Below are 17,959 nucleotides of genomic sequence, written 5' to 3' on the forward strand. Positions count from 1 at the left end.
GGCTGTGGTGCTGTAGGAAAAGCTGAAAAAACAAAATGAGCGCATGGCACAGAACTGTGTTCAGATGGCTCTGGAATATCCAGCAAGGGAGAGAGACTCCACAGGTTCTCTGGGCAGGCTGTTCCAGGGCAGTAAAGAAGTAAAGAATTAAACTAGAAGAAATAAACAGTAAAAAAGTTCTTCCTCAGGTTCAGTGGAGTTTCTGTGCCTCAGTTTCTGCCCATTGCTTCATCTCCTGTTGCTGGGAGCCACCGAGCAGAGCCTGGTTCATCATTTTGGCACCCCCAGTTTTTGAGAGTAAAGACCCAGAAGGGGAAGAAATTTTGTCATCTCACTTCTAGCAGCCAAACTCACCCTATTCAAAGAATGTTTCTTAACATTATTCTTTTTCCTTCTCCTTTCCCCTCAGCTGCCCACCTGAGCATTGCTTCACAAAATCACATTGTCGGAAAAAACCTCTGAGAGTCCAGCCCGTGACTGAACAGCAGCACTATGCCCAGCAGACACGCTGTGATTCTATGGAGCCGGGAGCAGCCATGGCTGCTTGCAGCCCATGACCGAACACAACCATGTCCACCAGACACGCTGTGATTCCGTGGAGCCGGGAGCAGCCATCGCTGTTTAAAACGCGCGGGGCACAAACAAACGCGCAATGACCCTGCCCCGCCCGGAGCCCTGCCCTCCCGAAGCCCCGCCCCTCCCGAAGCCCCTCCCCACAGGAAGCCCCGCCCTTCCCGCGGCCCCGCCCCGCCCCGGTGCAGTCCCGCCGGCGGCCGGCAGGGGGCGCTCTCCGCTCGCACGGGACACCCAGCGGGGCCGTTCGAGAAGCTTCCGGAAGCGGCGGGGCGGAAGTGACGGCGCGCGCTGGCGGCGCTTCCTGTTTGCGGCCGCTGCCGTTTGTCCCGGCGGGAGCGGCGGGAGGGAAGCGGCGGGAGCGGCGGCCGCGCCGAGCAGACACCGGCGGGTGAGTGCGGGGCGGACGGGCCCGGGGCTGCCCGGCCGCGGCCGTGCGGGAGGCAGGGGCAGCGGGGAGCGGGCGCTTGGCCGGGCCGCGGTGCTCGGCAGCGGCGTCCCTGGTAGCGGGGCCTCGCGGCGCGGCGCGGCCGGCGCAGGCCCCGCAGTGCTGGATCGGCTCCGGCTGCCGTGCGGGCTCTGCCCGGCCTTGGCGGGACTCGGGGACCGCAGCGAGCTCGGGGAGGGAGCGGCTGCCCTGGGCTCCCCCGGCACTCGGAGCGGGACAAACCCCGGGACGTTCGGTGCCAGCCCGCGCTGCCGCCTGCTCACCGCGAGGCAGAAAATAAATTCGGGCTTTCCATTCCTTGCTCACAGTGGTGTCAGTTCCCAGGGGATGAGGCCGAGCCTCGTTTCGTTGAACAGACCTTGTCCTTAAAGCGCTTTTTGTCGCGGGGTCCTGCCTTGGCGGCTTGCGAGCGGTGTGGCGTTCTCCTTTCTCTACAGTCCCTGAAAGGAGAGGGGGGTGAGCTGCGGGCCGTGCCTGCAGTGAGAGCACCGGAGGAACGGCCTTGAGATGAGACGGGGGAGATCAGATCAGAAAATGTATTAGATATTTGATTAGATAATGTATTAGATATATGATTAGATAATGTGTTAGATAGTTCTCGTTTAGGGTGGTCAGGCATTGGAATGGTTGCCTGTGGCGGCGGCGGAGTCACCATCCCCGGAGGTGTTCGGGAGCGCCTGGATGTGGCGCTGGCTGGGTTGGTGATTAAGGGACAGTGGCGGTCGATGCTGGGGATGTTTGGGCTGGATGATCTCAGCGGCATTTTCCACCCCTGATGATCCTAAGCCAAAGGCGCTGTGTTTCCCCCGATGGAAGCAGTTCCGATACGTTCGCTCAGTGTTTACTGCTCGGGGTAGGGGCAGCAGAGAGGTTTGTTGTGGGTGAGGTCGGCAGAGGTCGGGCGTTTTGAGTTCGCTGTTGCCAGGTTCCGAGCCGAGTTGAAAGCTGACACTGCCAGGTAAGGAACGCTGTTTGTCCTCAGTGTTTGTTGCGCTTCGGAGGGGGCTGTGGGCTGGATTTACAACTCGCGTTCTTGTTTGCACCAACACTTTGTGTTGTGTTGCTGCCTGAGCTCTCCTTGGCTGCTCAAAACGTGTGCTTCAGCCGTGCTAACAAAGGTGTTAGAAATAATTCTAAATACTGAACAAATCAGTTCTAAATTGTAATATTTATAAACTGCTACTTATTTAGACACGGTAACATGAAAGCTGGGTTTGTAATGTACAAATGGTTAGGCTTGTGTCATTGCATAGTCAGTGATCAAAGTCAAGAGTTTTTAGGGTATAAAGTGTCAAAAAGTGATAAGAACAAGGTGCTGACACAAAGGGAACAGCTGGGATGAAGCAAGGCTCTGCCTCTCCGGTCCTGCAGCAGAGGTTGCACTCACTGCTGCCTGCTGACCTTAATTTTTGTTTACTCTTTGGAGATCCTTGTACTCCAGTTAGGGATTTTATGTTCAGCTGGTGATCAAGAGCCTAGTAGTGAAAATACCATTTAGTTTGATGGATTATGTTGTCAGAGAAGATTTGTTTGGACCAATGAGTAAATGTATTTGTTTGGACCAGTGAGTAAATGTATTTACAGATCTTGTCGCTGTGATTACTTTTTTATTGCAAACAACCAGAATTTTAACTATTGCACAACACTTTGTGTACTCCCCTCGGCGCCTGTGCTGACTTCTCAGTGGAGAATAAGAGTGTGTTGAAAATGGAAGTTAAATTAGTATTAAATTTTCTTTAAGAATGTCTATAGGAGTAGAAGTTTAATTTGCTGCTTTTATTGGCAGCACTGTTTAGACTGGAGTGCTACTAATAATGTAAACTAAATCTGTAAACTGCAGAGTTCCATCGAGCTTGTCTTTTAAGTACTCGTGCTTTCAAACTAGAGCTGATTCTTACCCAGGCAGCTTCTCTCTCTGGTATTTTCTCTGTCCTTTCCAGATCAATGCAGTTTGCTAATTTATCTTGGCTGGGCTTGGGAAGAAGGAGGGAAGGGCTTTACTTTGTGAAGTTTTAGAGGGCTAATGAGTTTTGCTACTGATGTTTTTAAATAGATAGATTTCTTTACCGACTGTGTTCGTTCTTTTATCCATTGGAATGTATGCGGGGAGAGGGAATAACTTACGTTAAATCATAATTATCTTATGTAGGATACAGGAGTTCCTAACAGTACACGAGATATAAATGCCAGGTTTTAGGTTTGTTCTGCCCCTGTGCCGAGCTCGGTGGCGCAGTGAGCTCTGTGAGCGGAGCTTGCGGGGGCCGGGGGCGGTGACTGCCGTGTCCCCGGGCCGGGGGTGCCGCGGCCTGGCCTGGAACGGGCGGCGATGTCAGCGCGGGGCCGGGGCCGCTGCCGGGACAGGACAGGAGAGCACAGGACAAGGACAGGGCAGCACAGCACAGGACAGGGCAGCACAGGATAGCAGAGCACAGCACGGGACAGCGCAGGACAGCACAGCCCAGCACAGGGCAGGAGAGCCCAGCACAGCACAGGGCAGCACAGGGCAGCACAGCACAGGGCAGCACAGGGCAGCACAGGGCAGCACAGCACAGGACAGCACAGGGCAGCACAGGGCAGCACAGGGCAGCACAGCACAGGGCAGCACAGGGCAGCACAGGGCAGCACAGCACAGGGCAGCACAGCACAGCCCAGCACAGCACAGGGCAGCACAGCACAGCACAGGACAGCACAGCACAGGGCAGCAGAGCACAGGGCAGCACAGGACAGCACAGGACAGCACAGGACAGCACAGCACAGCACAGGACAGCACAGCACAGCCCAGCACAGGGCAGCAGAGCACAGCACAGCACAGGAGGCTCTCCAGGCTCCCAGAGTGCATCCACCGCTCCTGAGCCGTGCAGTCAGGCTGGCTTTGAAGGGAACTCGTTGCTGTAATTTTCGACTTAGCTGTGTGAGGTTTATGTTTAAGCATTGTGCTCCTTAAGTAGGAAGTGCTCCATTTCTCTAATAGCATTTGTAAAAGAACCTCAGTTGTGTCCTGGAAACATTTCATGACAAAGCTATTCCTTTGTCTTATTCAAGCAATGGAAGGATTAGTGAGAAATTACCTAGCTTTGTCAAAACTTGTTGGATCTTGCATATGATGATTGTTTCTTTCAAGATAGATTTAAAATAAAATTATATTTGAGGGTGTTAGTAGTTTAAATTTTATTTTCTTTTGGATGAAATACATTTGAATGGATGTTAGATTTTCCTTACTTTAGACTTAAAGAAATCATTCTGCTTTATTTAAGTGCTAGGGAAGAAATAATTCATGCATATGCATTTCACTCCTACAGTTTCTAGTTGTAGGTTTTATGTTTTCTCTTTGCTCTGAATACTGAAATCCCCCTGGTATTAGTGAGGACTCAGTACTTAACAAGGACCTTAAAGGCCATATAGTAAGTCTGAAGCCATTCATAGCTACATTGCAGCTATTTTTTATTAAAACTTTAATTTTTCTGATTAGAAATTTTTTTCTCTCTTAAAATGTAGTCTGAATCTGTGACAGCCTATCAAAAGTTGCTGTTTGCTTTAATGAAGCCTTTTTTTTTCCTTTTTCTTTTTCTTTGGGTTAAATAAAGTTATCATGACTCAAAAACACTTCAGGGGAAATGTGTAGAAACTTTGAACTATTTTCTTTTCCCTAAAGGATCATCTGTTTGCATGTGATTATTTGCCTAAAACTTTCTGGGCCGTGTCTTTCAGTTGAGGCTTTCACTGTTTTTAATTGCTTACTCATAGGCAGATCATATATTTTTTAAAATAAGGTTTTATTTTACTTTGTATAAAATAGCCTTTTATGGTTAATTTTAGGAGAGTGACAGTGTTCCAGATATTTGTGACACAATTCCAAATTTGGACACCTGAGTTGTTTTGGAAAAGTGCTCCTTGGCTTTAAGGAAAGATCATGAATAAGTCCCCCTTTATCAGAGACGAGATGGATAAGCAGGAGAGAGGGTGACCTGTTGACTGATCAACATCCTTTCCTGGTTTTTGTTAGCCAGCTTACATTTCTTTCACAGATGAAGATTTTGGTATTTCTTCTGTTTCCATTTTTGGTTGGTTCACTCTTTTTTAATGGTTTTTCACTTGTTGCCCTCTTCAGGCTTTCCATGTGCCAGGCAGCAGTGCAGACCAGGCCTGTAATTCCTGCCAGAATTGTCTTGCTGTCCTTGGGGAGGAGAGCAGTGGACAGGACTCTGTGTAGCACCTTGAGGGGTGAGGGTGTCCTGGTCAGGTGCCTCTTGTCTGGCTGTGGGGGAGTTTTATTGTTGCTGGCTTTTCCACAATGGAACATGAGCTGCAAGGTAAAGCAGCCAGCCCAGCTGCCTTCTTCCTGCCTGAACTGGTATAATAATAACAACAACTGTATCCAAATCCACTCTGCTGTCTGACATACAGGCAGGATGTTTGCTGTAAACATGAGATTAAACTAAGCTTTTTGGAATGTGCATTTTATTAAATTCATCTCCTGAGGATACTGAAGGAGTATTAAAATAATGAGCATAAACATGGCTATTTAAGTACATCGTATTAATTTAAATTATATGGTAAATTGACATTTTTCCATGAAACAAAAAATTTCAGGAGCCTGTGAAGTTAAACTGTGACAGTTTTTCTAAGCTTAGGTACGTAAAAGCATTGAAGTTGTTAATATGCTTTAGTCTGCACTGTGTATGTATAAGTGGGAGGAAAAAATTAATGCTGGTGCCTTGTTTAAATGTGTTTGTCAGGTTTATTAATCAGAAAACTTACACAGGTTTTCTTACTCTGCATTCTTGTACTCATAGGAAGCTTTATTTGTTCCTTAGCATTCTTACTCTTAAAAAATGTTCTGGTAAACTTTGTGTTAGCACAGTGGATTTTTGTGAGTTCACCCTTCAGAGCAGGGTGTTTGTTCCTGCAGAGCTGACAGCAGGATGCAATCCTTTGGTGAACTCCATGGAAAGCAGCAGGTGCTGGCACCTGGGTGGCTGTGGGGCCTGCAGAGGATGTTGATGAGTGCCTGCTCTGTGAAGTTTGTGAATCAGGAGTTTGGAACTCCATCCTGCTCTCCAGGTGACTGCTGCAGTCACTGAGCTCGAGCTATTCTGGCATCTTTGAGGACTCTCTGTGCTGCCCATTGCTTCATGGCCAGAAATAGATAACTTTTTATGACTGAGCTGACTGCAAAGGTCGCATGCCCCTTGCTGTCTGAATTCCCTCCTGGCTGCTCTAAGGAATTTCTTGTTTGGATGCTTTCCCCCATTCCCTGTTTAGTTTGGGGTGCTGCTTTGTCATCCCTGCTGCTCGTTTGTCTGATTACTTGCTTTTCTCTGGCATCTGATCTTATGAAAGTTTGGAGCTCTCTACATATCTGTCTTCTGTAATGCTTCTCATGCTTTTTATGTAGCTGAGGACTGTGCTGTAAAGAGTTTATGGGCCAGGTTCTGGTAACTCAGGCTGAGCTGTGTGGGGAGGGCCTGAGCCTGGTCCTGTGTCCGTGTAGTTCAGGGCCACTGTAAACCAGAACAAAGCTGCCTTCCCTGTGATGCCTGAGAAATCTATAGACCATGGAAACCTTTGGTTCACATCAACATTTGCCTGTTTGATTTTCATGCCCCACAGAAGGAGTTGGAGTAGCTGATAGCACACTGTAAACATAGTGCAGTTCCCAGCTCAGGGAACTACAGGATTTTTGTGAGCAAACACAAAGGCCATGAAACATCTTCTTTCAGCTGGTTAATTTTTTTTTTTTTTTGGCTTGTATTTTCTTCTGAAATTTTGAAGATTTTCTGTGGATGGAGGCAGGAAATCAGCTAATGTGGGCTGGTTTCTTCCTTGCTTTAGAAAAAACTCTCAAGTGCCTAATTAATGAGCCTTGCTTGTATATTTGGAGACAAATTATTTGACAGATTGCGTGTTTGGAGAAGATTTTTGTCATGTCATAGTGATTAGGACAGTTGGGTGGTTTCTTGCAGGGAGGTGTATGGTTTGCATCTATGAAACATTTATGCATTTTCACCATGCACATTCCTACTAGCCTTAGAAGTACTGACTTATTTTTTTTAAATTGGCCATCTTCTATTTTCTAAGTCAATGGTGATCCATATTCTGCTTTATTATAAGCTGATGGTGGCTGTTTTCTTGAGTGAGTATTTTAAATCTGTCCTGAAAAGATTGCAGATAGAGGTCTTTTCTAGTTTGTGAATATTGTTGGATGTTTTGGGGGAGGGGGGTTTTGTGGGTGTGCATGGTGTTTTTTTGGTCAGTCTTGGTGGCTGTTGAGGGGTAAATACTAGCTGACATTCTTTTTCTTTAGCTGGACAAAAGAAGCTGCAGATGAGTTTTTTTCTTCTAAATATTTTTAAAACCTTTTTGCATTCAAAAAGTTCCTATGATAACTGAAGTTTCAGCAGTACAGTTTATGCTTTATGATAACTAGCAGATAGAAATAACAGGATATTAGAGATGAATGCTTCCTGTCACCTGACTTTGGTGACACTTTGATTAGAAGGAGAATATTAAGAATTTGTTTTCTTTAGAAGGTTTCTGGCTGTTTTAATTCCAGACTTTATGCTAGTGACAAGTAAAAACTGAGCAATAACACTCACTAAAGACAGAATATGCAATCCCCTGACATTTCTTTGAAACAAATAATTTCTCCATCTTGAAGGAGTAGCTTTTTAGGGTCAGAGTCATCTGTTAAGAGGTGATCATGCTTCTGCTTTGTTTTTTTGTCCCAACTTCAGGTTTCTGTTATCTGGGATATATGGTGTTTCTGTTGAGTCTGAACTTCACAGATCTGCAGCATTTCTTTTAAACAAGCAGGAAAGTTTTAAAAAAATACTGTGTTGAAAACAATATGATTACCTGTGTGCACAAAGTTCTCTAGGGAAAGATATGATTTGTTACATCTAACTTGCTTTTCCTACATGCTTTTTCTAGTTAGAAGCTTGAGTTTTTAACTTTTCCCTCTAAGATAGGTACCAGAATTGAGAGGAGAGCTAATGAAGGTCTTGTATAAGAAAAGGAGAATATGGAAAGGACACTTAGTGTTATTGTATGTGCTCCTGTCCTGAGGCTTTTTGCTGGTTGCTTGCTAGTTTTAGGCTTGTTAGGAGGAATTCTGACCTTTAGCCTTAAGCTTGACTCATGCTGGATTCCCCCTGATTTCTTTGCAGGCTGTACATTCCATATATGCTGTTCCTCATAAGGCTGTGGGATTTGATAACAAACTTACCCACACTGACTCTGCTCCTCGCCTCTGTGTTCACAGAGCTGTTCCAATTGTTGTGTGGGAAGCAGCAAAGCTGGAGAGGCCAGTTGATAGCAAATATCCTGGGATATTTTTAGTAATCTGTATGTTTACATATTGAACACTGCCATCAGTCCATTATTATTATTGGCATTCTTAATTTTAGTGCGCGTCCCCCAACTTCCTTTGGTGTTGGTCACAGTATTAACTATACCCTTATGTTTTTTTTGATGTGGAGATTTCTTCAAAGGGCTATTTATTTGCTACACTTTAATTTTGTGTTTGTGGGACTGTATGGTTAAGGGGATTGCTAAAACCACCAAGTTTTAAACACGTGGGTCCTCCAGTACATTTGCTTCTGTAAGTGGTTTGGAGAGGGGAGGAACCACGGCAGGGTATCTCTTAAACTGGTTCTGCCATTTGAGGAAATGTGTGTGTAACCATAATCCATAATTAAAGGTAATTAAGCTTTAACCTACAGCAGGAACATATTTTGAAGATGTACCAATTTATTTTGAAAGGAAGTATTTTTTCAGTGTTTGTATCCCAGGATGTTGAAAGATACATGTAAAAGTAATACAATAAATTAATTTTAGAATATTTCACTAGGCTACATCATACTTGGTTTTCTTGGGAAAAAGGAAACTGAGACTGCCTGGGCTAAAACGAAAAACACTGAATGACTTGAGGGGGGGAAAGGTTATTTCAATGAATTTTTGTTCTTGATGCACAAGATAAGAAAATGTGACTAATACATTGCTGTGTTATGTTCTGAGTGTATTTGGGTGATTTTCCCTGCAACAAGTTGATAACTACAGGAAAAGGGTCACTGTTTATTGTTCCTTAAATTGAAACAAGCCAGCAGGGGTAGGATGGAAAGGGGCTTGGAAGTTTTGCCAGAATGGAGATTTTTTAATGGTGGAGAGAAAAAGACAGCATTGCATGAAGACATGAAACATTCTTGAAACTTTTTAGGAAGGTTCTTTCATGTTAGTGGTCATTTAGTTGGAGTAATGGTCAGTGTAACTGTTCCTTGTAATTATCTCCAGTGTTGACAAGAAACTGTCAATATTTAAACTGCTTTTTTAACTTCTGGGCTTCTCAGGACTCTTGTGATAACTGTTCTTTTATACTAACAAACACTCAGTGCCTCTGCACTTGAGTTGGTTGGTTACCTTACAGTTGGAGCAATCTTGCCTGGTTATGTGCTTCTCTTGGGAAATGTAAAGGAGGCAAATGATATTCAGTAGTTTTGGCAACGTGCACTTTTTTGTCAAAGCCTGAGTGCTAGAAAGGTTTATTGGACTCAATAAGAGATTGAGTTTTAAATTTCCAAGCCCTGCACAAACATTGCTTTTCTGGAGGGAGCATGTCAGTGGAAGTAATGTTCTGAAGAACAGATGTGAAAGATGGGTCCCTTTGTTTATGCCCATATGTGCTTTAGACATGACAGGTGTCACAGATAACAGGTGAACTTTTGCATTCAGAGTTATTAATATCTACATCAAAACTGTAATCCAGATACCCTTCTTAAAATACTCAGCTTATCAGTCTAATCTGTTTCAGGAACTGCTGTATCTCTATGTGTTTGTGTACTGTGTTTCAGTGGGATTAAGGAACATAAAAATCTGAATTAAAGTAATTGTTTGACCTCTTGACCTAAAGTAAAGCTGTTTATTTTTTGGGGTTTGGAACATTTGAACTTTGTCTTTCTTGGGTCAGGTTTGATACAAGGCAGTACCTCACTTTCATGGAGTAGCAGTACTGGACAAGCTTCATTTACAAGTTGTTGTTGTTGTTGCAGGACTGGAAAGACTCAGCTGTTGTTACCACAAGAACTCCTGAAATATGGTGGATTATTATGAAGTTCTGGGGGTGCAGAAGCATGCCTCAGCAGAGGATATCAAAAAAGCGTGAGTGTCACTGGTGTGGATGTTTTGGATTTTAAGGGACAGATATAATTACATGGCTTTTGTAGTCACACTTTGTTGTCTTCCCATTTCTTTTGCAAATTCCTGCACATGGTGCTTTATGAACTCAAATATTGGAACTGTGATCTTGGATAATTGCAAAGCATATCAATCTAAGTGCAAGCTTAGCTTTGCCTCTCTAAGAAAGAAGTTATGAACACTTTGCCTGAAGTGTTTCATTTGAGGATAGGAATTGTGTGCAGCTGGCAAAGAAGGCATTGATGTTAGGATGTCACAATCAGTGTGTTCTTGGAGCTTTATCAACTTCTAATGTACCGGATTCCTCTTGATGTTTCTCTTGGTTGGTTGTAATTACAGAGCTCTAAGGAGAAGCCCACAGCAGAGATATTTTGTTGGAATGTTTTTCTTAGGTCTCATAGATGTTAATCATCAGAAATGCACAAGAGTAATTTCAGAATAAGTAAGGAACCCCAAACCTACTTTCTAATTTAAAACATATCTGAGTAGGTGGTTCTTTGTGTACCTGCAGGTTTCTCCCAATATCTAGATGCAATATACAAAGAGCACCAGGAATTTCTTATTTTGATCCTTGACAACCTGTTTAACCTGACAACATTGTGTTTATTTGTATAGCATATTCTGTTATTTCAGAGTAAAGTATCCTTTGTTTTCCTTCCACTCAGGTACCGTAAGTTGGCGCTGAAATGGCACCCTGATAAAAACCCAGACAATAAGGATGAGGCAGAACGGCAGTTTAAGCAAGTAGCTGAGGCCTACGAAGTCTTGTCAGATGGTAGGTATCTCACAAGGGCTCTTGAACTGCCTGTGTGTCCTGGGGATCAGGCTGAAAATGTTGGTCTATGATGCTTTGAAGGGATATTGTAATTTTGGTTCACCATCCAACTTGACCGCTTCCTTTTCAAAGGCAAGGAAAGAGAAAGATGCTTGCAGATAAGGCAGAATAAGCAGAAATTTTGAAACAAAAATTTCAGGATCTCCCTAGATACATAACCAAACTACTAGAAACTGAAATTCAGTGTCTGCTAGAAGTTTCTGTACACTTCTGTGAATCCCAAGATTAACTTTGTCTTAGCAGGTGAGGCCAGTGTTATTGTCAGTATAGGGGTATTGTGTTTATCCTCTAAAATCAGGCCAGACCAAGTGTGAAGTATCCACTGTTGGGCCTACAGCTTCTAGTTTTTGTAATAGTCAACTAGTCTTGAGAAAACCCAAGCATACTGTAAACCTTGCTGAAAGTTTGGATTTCATTTGAGTGAGTTCTGTAATTTCAGTCAACTGTGATACTAAAGATAATGTTTATTTTGAATCGTTCTGAAAGAGGTGTTTAGCCTGACCCATGTAGTGCAGGAATGCAGTTTACAGTTCACCCATGTCTTTTTGCTTGAAGAGTATCATTAACTTTTGCCAGTGTTCTGACAAAAGCAGCCTGAATCATAACAAAGTGATTTAAGCTACTTTGATTATTTTCCTCTGTAATTGACTGCAGCTGTCTATATGCTATTTCTGAAGTGTCCTTGATTTCACCTGAGACAGTGAGCATGGGAAAGCTATATTTAAAGCTTTAGCAGCATCTAGATTACCTCTCAGAGTTCAGCCTGATTTAGTGAGCTGCAGTCTTGTACACTGTGTTTCTTTGCTTGGTTTTGATAGTTAATTAACAGGGGAGAAAAAGAACTTAATTTATCATTAGTTCATTGTATGCTTGTCTTTTAGAGTGCTTTATCCTTCTTAAGCTAATTTTTTTGAGCAGGATAAAAATAGGATACTGGTCTGGTTGTTAAACAGATCTCTAAGTTCTTTGGAAACAGTACAGTGCTAGAATTTTAGAACAGCTTCTAAAAGTGCTGCCAGTTTTTGGATCTATGCCAAATCCTAAGTTACTGATGTCTTAACAATCATTTGTGCAGCAGGGATAGCAGAATCTTCAGCCCAGTGGTTGAGAGGCAGTCAAATGTTCTGCAAACTTAATGAAATTTTCTGACACCATTACAGGCTTGAATGATGACAGATTTTTGGCAGAAGAATAGTTTTGTAAGGGATTACATAAGCAAAAAAAATACTGAAATTGGGTGATCATTGAACACACTTCCCTTGTGGGAAACCTTGTGGTTTCAAAAATGGAACATTTTTCAAGATGAATTTTGGTTTTTGTGAGCCCTCAGGGCGCCCTTGCTGTTTCCTGCCCATGACAGTTTATCTGCCTTGCTGCTTTCTTCTTCATAATTGGATGGGTAGGTTAAATGCCTTTCTTCAAAAACTGCTGTCTAGAAAGGCAGTACAGATAATGCATCAAGCTTTGGGGATTTGTCTGCATGTGAACCTATTGCAAGCTCCTGTTATTTGAGATAACCATTATATAAAATTTTAATTCTTGTTAGTCAGAAGTATTTTACTTTCCAATATCTGTTTGAGGTAACTGCATGTTCTTTCAGTGATGCTGTTTAAATTTTAAAAACATCTTTCACTGAAGAGATTCCACTGGGAAAAGCATAATAATATTAAGAGAATAAAATCAAATGCCCTGATTGGTTTTTGACTGGTACTCCCACAACAGTGCAGGCAAAGTGAGCTGTCTGTCTGCCTCTTTAAGGTCTTCAGGTTTCCTTCCAGTACCAAAGTGCCATCTGATCTTGTGCAATAATGTGGAGTTCATTTTTCTCTCCTTTCTCATGAGTACTGGCTGGTTTACAGTGAAATTAATAGTCATTCCATGCCTTCTAAAATAATAGAGAGCATGCAGTTTGAGTCACATCCTTCCTTGGCATTTTGGAACATCATTCTCCATGCCATATCCCACAATTAAGCCTGCAAAAATGGTTATGAATAATTTTAGGGGTTTTGCAGTCACTCTTATGAACACTGGTCTTTGTTCTCTTAACTCTCCCACAATGGGCTTGGTCTTGTGCAAGAAAAGGAGAAGAGACAATGGTCAAGGTTGGTAAGTGGGAGAGGAGGAAGGGAGTGCTTGAGCACTGGAACTGCTCTCCAGAGAGCCTGTAGGATCTTATCTTAGAAATTGATGTGATCACAGCTTTGTTCAGGCAAGATGTGACCAACTTCACAGTTGGACTTGTGTGGAGGAGCAGGTTGAGGTCCAGAGATCCTTCACAGCCTTAAAGCTTTCCATGGTAGCTGTCCAAAGAAGAAATCTGCCATATTCTTCTTAAAGGCAAATTTCTATATGAAGTTTGTCCTTAAACCAAACTTTTTCTCATACATCAGGACTAGACCTTCTACAGCTTACTGGTCTTAAATTTGAAGTTCTGTAGCTCTTCTTTCTGAAGTAAATTGCTCTGGCAGTTCTTGTTGAAGATGCTCAGCAGTTATAGATCAGAACTTCCTTAAATAAACTAGCTTTGAGAAGATGCTTAACAGAGAATGCTGGTTAAGTGGTTTTATTTTTTCACAAAACCAACAAACCTGTTTACTGACATGATGTACAACTTCTCTTTGTAGCTAAAAAACGTGACATCTATGACAGATATGGAAAAGAAGGCCTAATAAATGGAGGTGGAGGTATGTTGACAATCAGCAGTTTTTTTCTTTCTCCATTTTCTGTAGCTTTCTTTTCAAGACAGGAGTCTGGAAATGCCTGTACTAGGGCCTAAAATTCAGTCTTTTAAAAATCAAGATGGCAATTGTTTTAGAGTTTTTCTGGTTATTATAAAAGGTATTGCTGTTATTTGAAAACAGAGAAACTGTTATGGAAAGTGATGAAGTAATGTGTGAACTTAAGTTAAATGATATCTGAAAGAGAAATGTTGGAAACTGTTTATATTTTTAGATGATTCAAGTACCCTATAGGCCTCAACTTTCTTATTAGTAAGAATATGTGAAGATAACTGAAATTTAACTTTTTTCCTTTTTTTTTTTATTTGCAGGTGGAAATCATCATGATAGCCCATTTGATTTTGGATTTACATTCCGCAACCCAGATGATGTCTTCAGGGAGTTTTTTGGTGGAAGGGACCCCTTTTCATTTGACTTCTTTGGTAAGTGATCCCCTGGTTTTAGTAACATGTATCTAAAGTGGGGCTTAAACTTTACTCTTAAAAAACAAACAGAGCTAATGTAGTTTTAATAGAAATGGTTCTGAAAATGAGGCAGACAACTGGTATTTTGTATTGTATTTGAAATTTTTGTTTCATACCTGTTTCTTGGTTAATTTTATTGTACAAAACTAGGTATGGCTTGCCAATTAATGTTTTGTTGGAAGGCCTGGTTTGCCAAACATGAAATGATGTCTGCAATGTCTCTAAGTTGAAATAATATTCAACAGAAAAAGTGCTTACTGGAATTTCCTCTCAAGAATTTAAGCAGGCTAACTTAGTCTGTTGATTTCTCTCTTTTGATCTGTAAATAAATTAAAACTTTGAGAGCTTCTGAATGGGACAGCTTAATTATAACTGTTACACCATAACTCTCAGTGTGAACTTGTGTCCTAGCAGGATTGATTTGCTTCTATCAGAATAGGAACAGTTGCATACATAATCTAGACCTTCTCCCAAATTCATGTCACCTGCTTGCTTGGGGTTTAGAGCCTTTAGAGACTGAGATAAAATGGTTCTTGAGGTTTGTGTTCTTCATTTAGGAAGCATTCATTAAAGGAAGCAATATGTTATAAAAGTTGTCAGAGGAATCTTTTTGCCCTCATGCTGAAGGTCTTCTTGCTTGCTCTAGTGAAGGTCTTTTCAGAGGTGCTGGGATTCTTATGCAATCTCTCTGTGTATGTTCAGCTCAGCAAAATGCTGACCTATAAAGCAGAACTGATTCTGTGTTCAGTATTTACTGTGAGAAAGTTCCATACTGAAAACTGCCAGAGGTGTACTTGAAAAACCAGGCTTTCTTCCTGTTCAGTATGTAGATATTGATTTAGCTCTGTAATAATGTTTGTAAATGTTTTAATATTTTTAAAAGTAATTTATTTTCTTTGGCAGCATTAAGGGGGTAGTTCAGTTCAGATTTTAATTATATCTTTCTTTGGTTTGCTATTTCAGGATCATCAGCTGTTAGATGACTAATGAAGGATTAGAAAGGGGGTTGAAGGGCTTGAGGTTGAATGCAGTGGAATGGTAGTTGATGAATTAGATGGGCAGCTAGAGGAGGATCTGGTGGAAGACAGGCAGCTGAATTGGGCAGTTGGATCCAGTCTGAAATCAGCTGAAAGTAGAAAAGGGAAGATTGGAGGAAGCTTCTAGCAAAATACTGATGAATGGAATGGGCTCTGAACTGGGTAGATGCAACTTTTTCACTGTCTGCAGCAGAATAAGAATTTTAGGAAGTACAAGACAAGGATTTCAATTTAGATGAGTGATCTCAACTGGTTAGGACACATCTGGAGTATTGGGTCCACTTCTGGGCTCCACAGTAAGAGAAACAGAGCTACTGGATAGAGTCCAGTGAAAGGCCACCCAGATTATTACAGGAGCTTCTCTCACACGAAGAGCAAGTTGGGGAATTGCTGGAATTGTTCGCTATAGAGAAAGCTCAGGGTAAGGGAAGGGAGTGGAGAGGTCAGAGGCAATGACCACAAATGGAAGCCCAGGAGTCTCTGCCTGAACTTAAGGTAGCACAACTTACTGGGAGGGCAACAGTGTTGGAGCAGGTTGTCCAGAGAGGTTGTGGAATCTCCATGTTTGGAGATAGCCAGGAGGCACATGGAGTAGCCCTGGAAATCCCCCTGCACTTGATCCTGTTTGAGCAGGGGGTTGGACTGGATGAGCTCTGGAGGTCCTTGTCAAACTCAGTTATTTTGTGATTGTGTGGTAGAAAACCTGGAAAAATCTGAGCAAGATGTTGAGTAGGAAGCTACTGTGGAGGAGCTGGGAGAGAGTCTTCAGTTCTTTTGTTTATTTTTTGATTGAAGATCTATTAAACAAAACAGTTGGTTCTCAATCAAGTATCTTTATAGTAAATTGTACAGGTGAGATGCTGTTAGTGGGAGACTGACATAGGCTCTGTTTGATTTTCATTGTATTTATTTCATCAACACTAGCAACAGACTCTTCACTTGCTGTCTCTGAAAATGTCAATGTTCATGATTAACCTTAATGAAGTTTAGTTCTGCTGTTAAATAAATGAGAGGCTTGAAGAAAGCTGAGGCCCTGCCTTTTGGGTTCCTTGGAAGGAAGGCTGTAGAGCACAGTGCACAGAGCTCTCCAGCTTATCCAGTGGAGGGACCACTGCTGCCAGTGTTCCATGGGCTACTGCAGCTGCAATAGCCCCTCCTGTAGAGGCTGGGATTTTAATTCCTGTTAGTCAGAAGTATTTTACCTTCCAGCATCTGTTTGAGGTAACTGCATGTTCTGTTGCCCCATCTTCCCTTGGGCACCAGTGGGCTTAGCAACATTCCTCTGCATTAGTGACCTAGAGGGACATTCTCCCCTGCTTACCACACAATTTATTTATTTATTTATTCAGAAGCAGGTTATCTACTTCATGTATTGATCACTATCAGCAGGAAGAGAAGAGCACTGAGCACAGGCTCTGCCTCTTGCCAGGGTTCTGGCAGTGGCAGCAGTGTTGTGTGCACTCCAGTTAATGGAAACTAATTGTTGCTAAGCTGCCTCTCTGCTTTATGTGGATAGTTGCAGTGTCAGTGACCAGAAGCCTAAAAGCCTCAGTTAAGCTTTGGATTTTGAGCATAAGCTCTTGAAATGTTTCTAGTTGGAAGGTTTCAAAGTGAGCCCTTTTTTTTTTCTTTAAGATGTTTAAGACATTCTCTAACATGGGTAATTGTGACTCCAAACATTTTTTTTTTCACAAATTTCTGTAAAAAGTACTTGAATTGGTCTTTGCACGTATATGAATATTTCAAGATAGTACAGCATAAAAATATGTGTGCTTTCATCTGAATGTGGTGCATTTTGAAATTCCAAAAGCAAGCAGTAGAATTGCATGTATAGCAGGAATATTTGTATTGGTGAACTGCAGCCCTTACAGATTCTGCTGTGTTGAAACACTAATGGAACAGTTCTGTCCTGAATAATAACAGAATTTATCTTCTTAAAATGAGGAGTTATCAACTTGTTGATGAGTTTTCTGTGGAATTAGTAACTTCTTGAGGAGCTACTCAGGTTATAATTGATATTCTAAGCCACTAAATAAGTACTGAGGTCATGTTTTCTAAAAATGTGTACTGCTGGAATCAAAGATGAAATTGAATAAATACTTTAAAACATTTGTACTTTTTATGCAATTTGAAGTGGCATGTAGTGAAGCCCACAGAATGCAGGTGGGACTCTCTATATCCTGATTGTCATTGAGTATGTAAAGAGCAGCATTCATATGCATAATTCCTGTAAATTTATGGATGTGAAAAATTTCTGAAATGGTGCTATGAATTGAGTCTGTTAAACTCTACTGAACTATACTGCACTGCTCTTGCAGTTACAGAAAGTTTTCTTTATAAACAGAGACATCTTTATTCATCTGTAGGAAAGAGGAGAATGTAGATTTTTAAATTATGTCTCCCTTCAGACTTTTCAAATGAAAATTTATAGTGCTGGAGACAGCTTTGAACACTTCCAAATGGAGCAGAGTTAATGTTATGTGCTGTGTGTTGCACTGGAGACAGTCACAGATTATTTTCATTGTTTTTTTCCCAGGCAAATTCATTGTAAATCTAGGGGTGCATGAAGGCAAGTACTTTTTAAAACTTCATCTGGTGCTATGACAAATGCTGAGCTCTTACTCTGAGATTTGTGGGCTTGCTTTTTGTGGCACATGGTTGCAGCAGAGTGTGTA

The 17,959-nt window shown here is 42.1% G+C and overlaps 1 protein-coding gene across 2 annotated transcripts in view; it reads left to right on the forward strand.

Moving 5' to 3' along the window:
• Window positions 1-884: 884 nt before the first annotated feature.
• DNAJB6 (DnaJ heat shock protein family (Hsp40) member B6) overlaps window positions 885-17,959 on the forward strand; it is a 58,437-nt gene continuing 41,362 nt past the window's right edge. For both annotated transcript variants that reach the window (XM_054273429.1, XM_054273428.1), the window contains exons 1-5: window positions 885-964; window positions 10,066-10,174; window positions 10,876-10,985; window positions 13,670-13,729; window positions 14,095-14,205. In XM_054273429.1, coding sequence (XP_054129404.1) covers window positions 10,110-10,174; window positions 10,876-10,985; window positions 13,670-13,729; window positions 14,095-14,205 — 346 coding nt within the window. In that variant the 5' untranslated portion in view covers window positions 885-964; window positions 10,066-10,109. The remainder of the gene's footprint in view (window positions 965-10,065; window positions 10,175-10,875; window positions 10,986-13,669; window positions 13,730-14,094; window positions 14,206-17,959) is intronic.

Source organism: Melozone crissalis, unplaced genomic scaffold (genome assembly GCF_028551555.1).
Source record: "Melozone crissalis strain CALT ecotype California unplaced genomic scaffold, PUWL_Pcris_2 ptg000016l_1, whole genome shotgun sequence".
Classification (NCBI taxonomy): domain Eukaryota; kingdom Metazoa; phylum Chordata; class Aves; order Passeriformes; family Passerellidae; genus Melozone; species Melozone crissalis.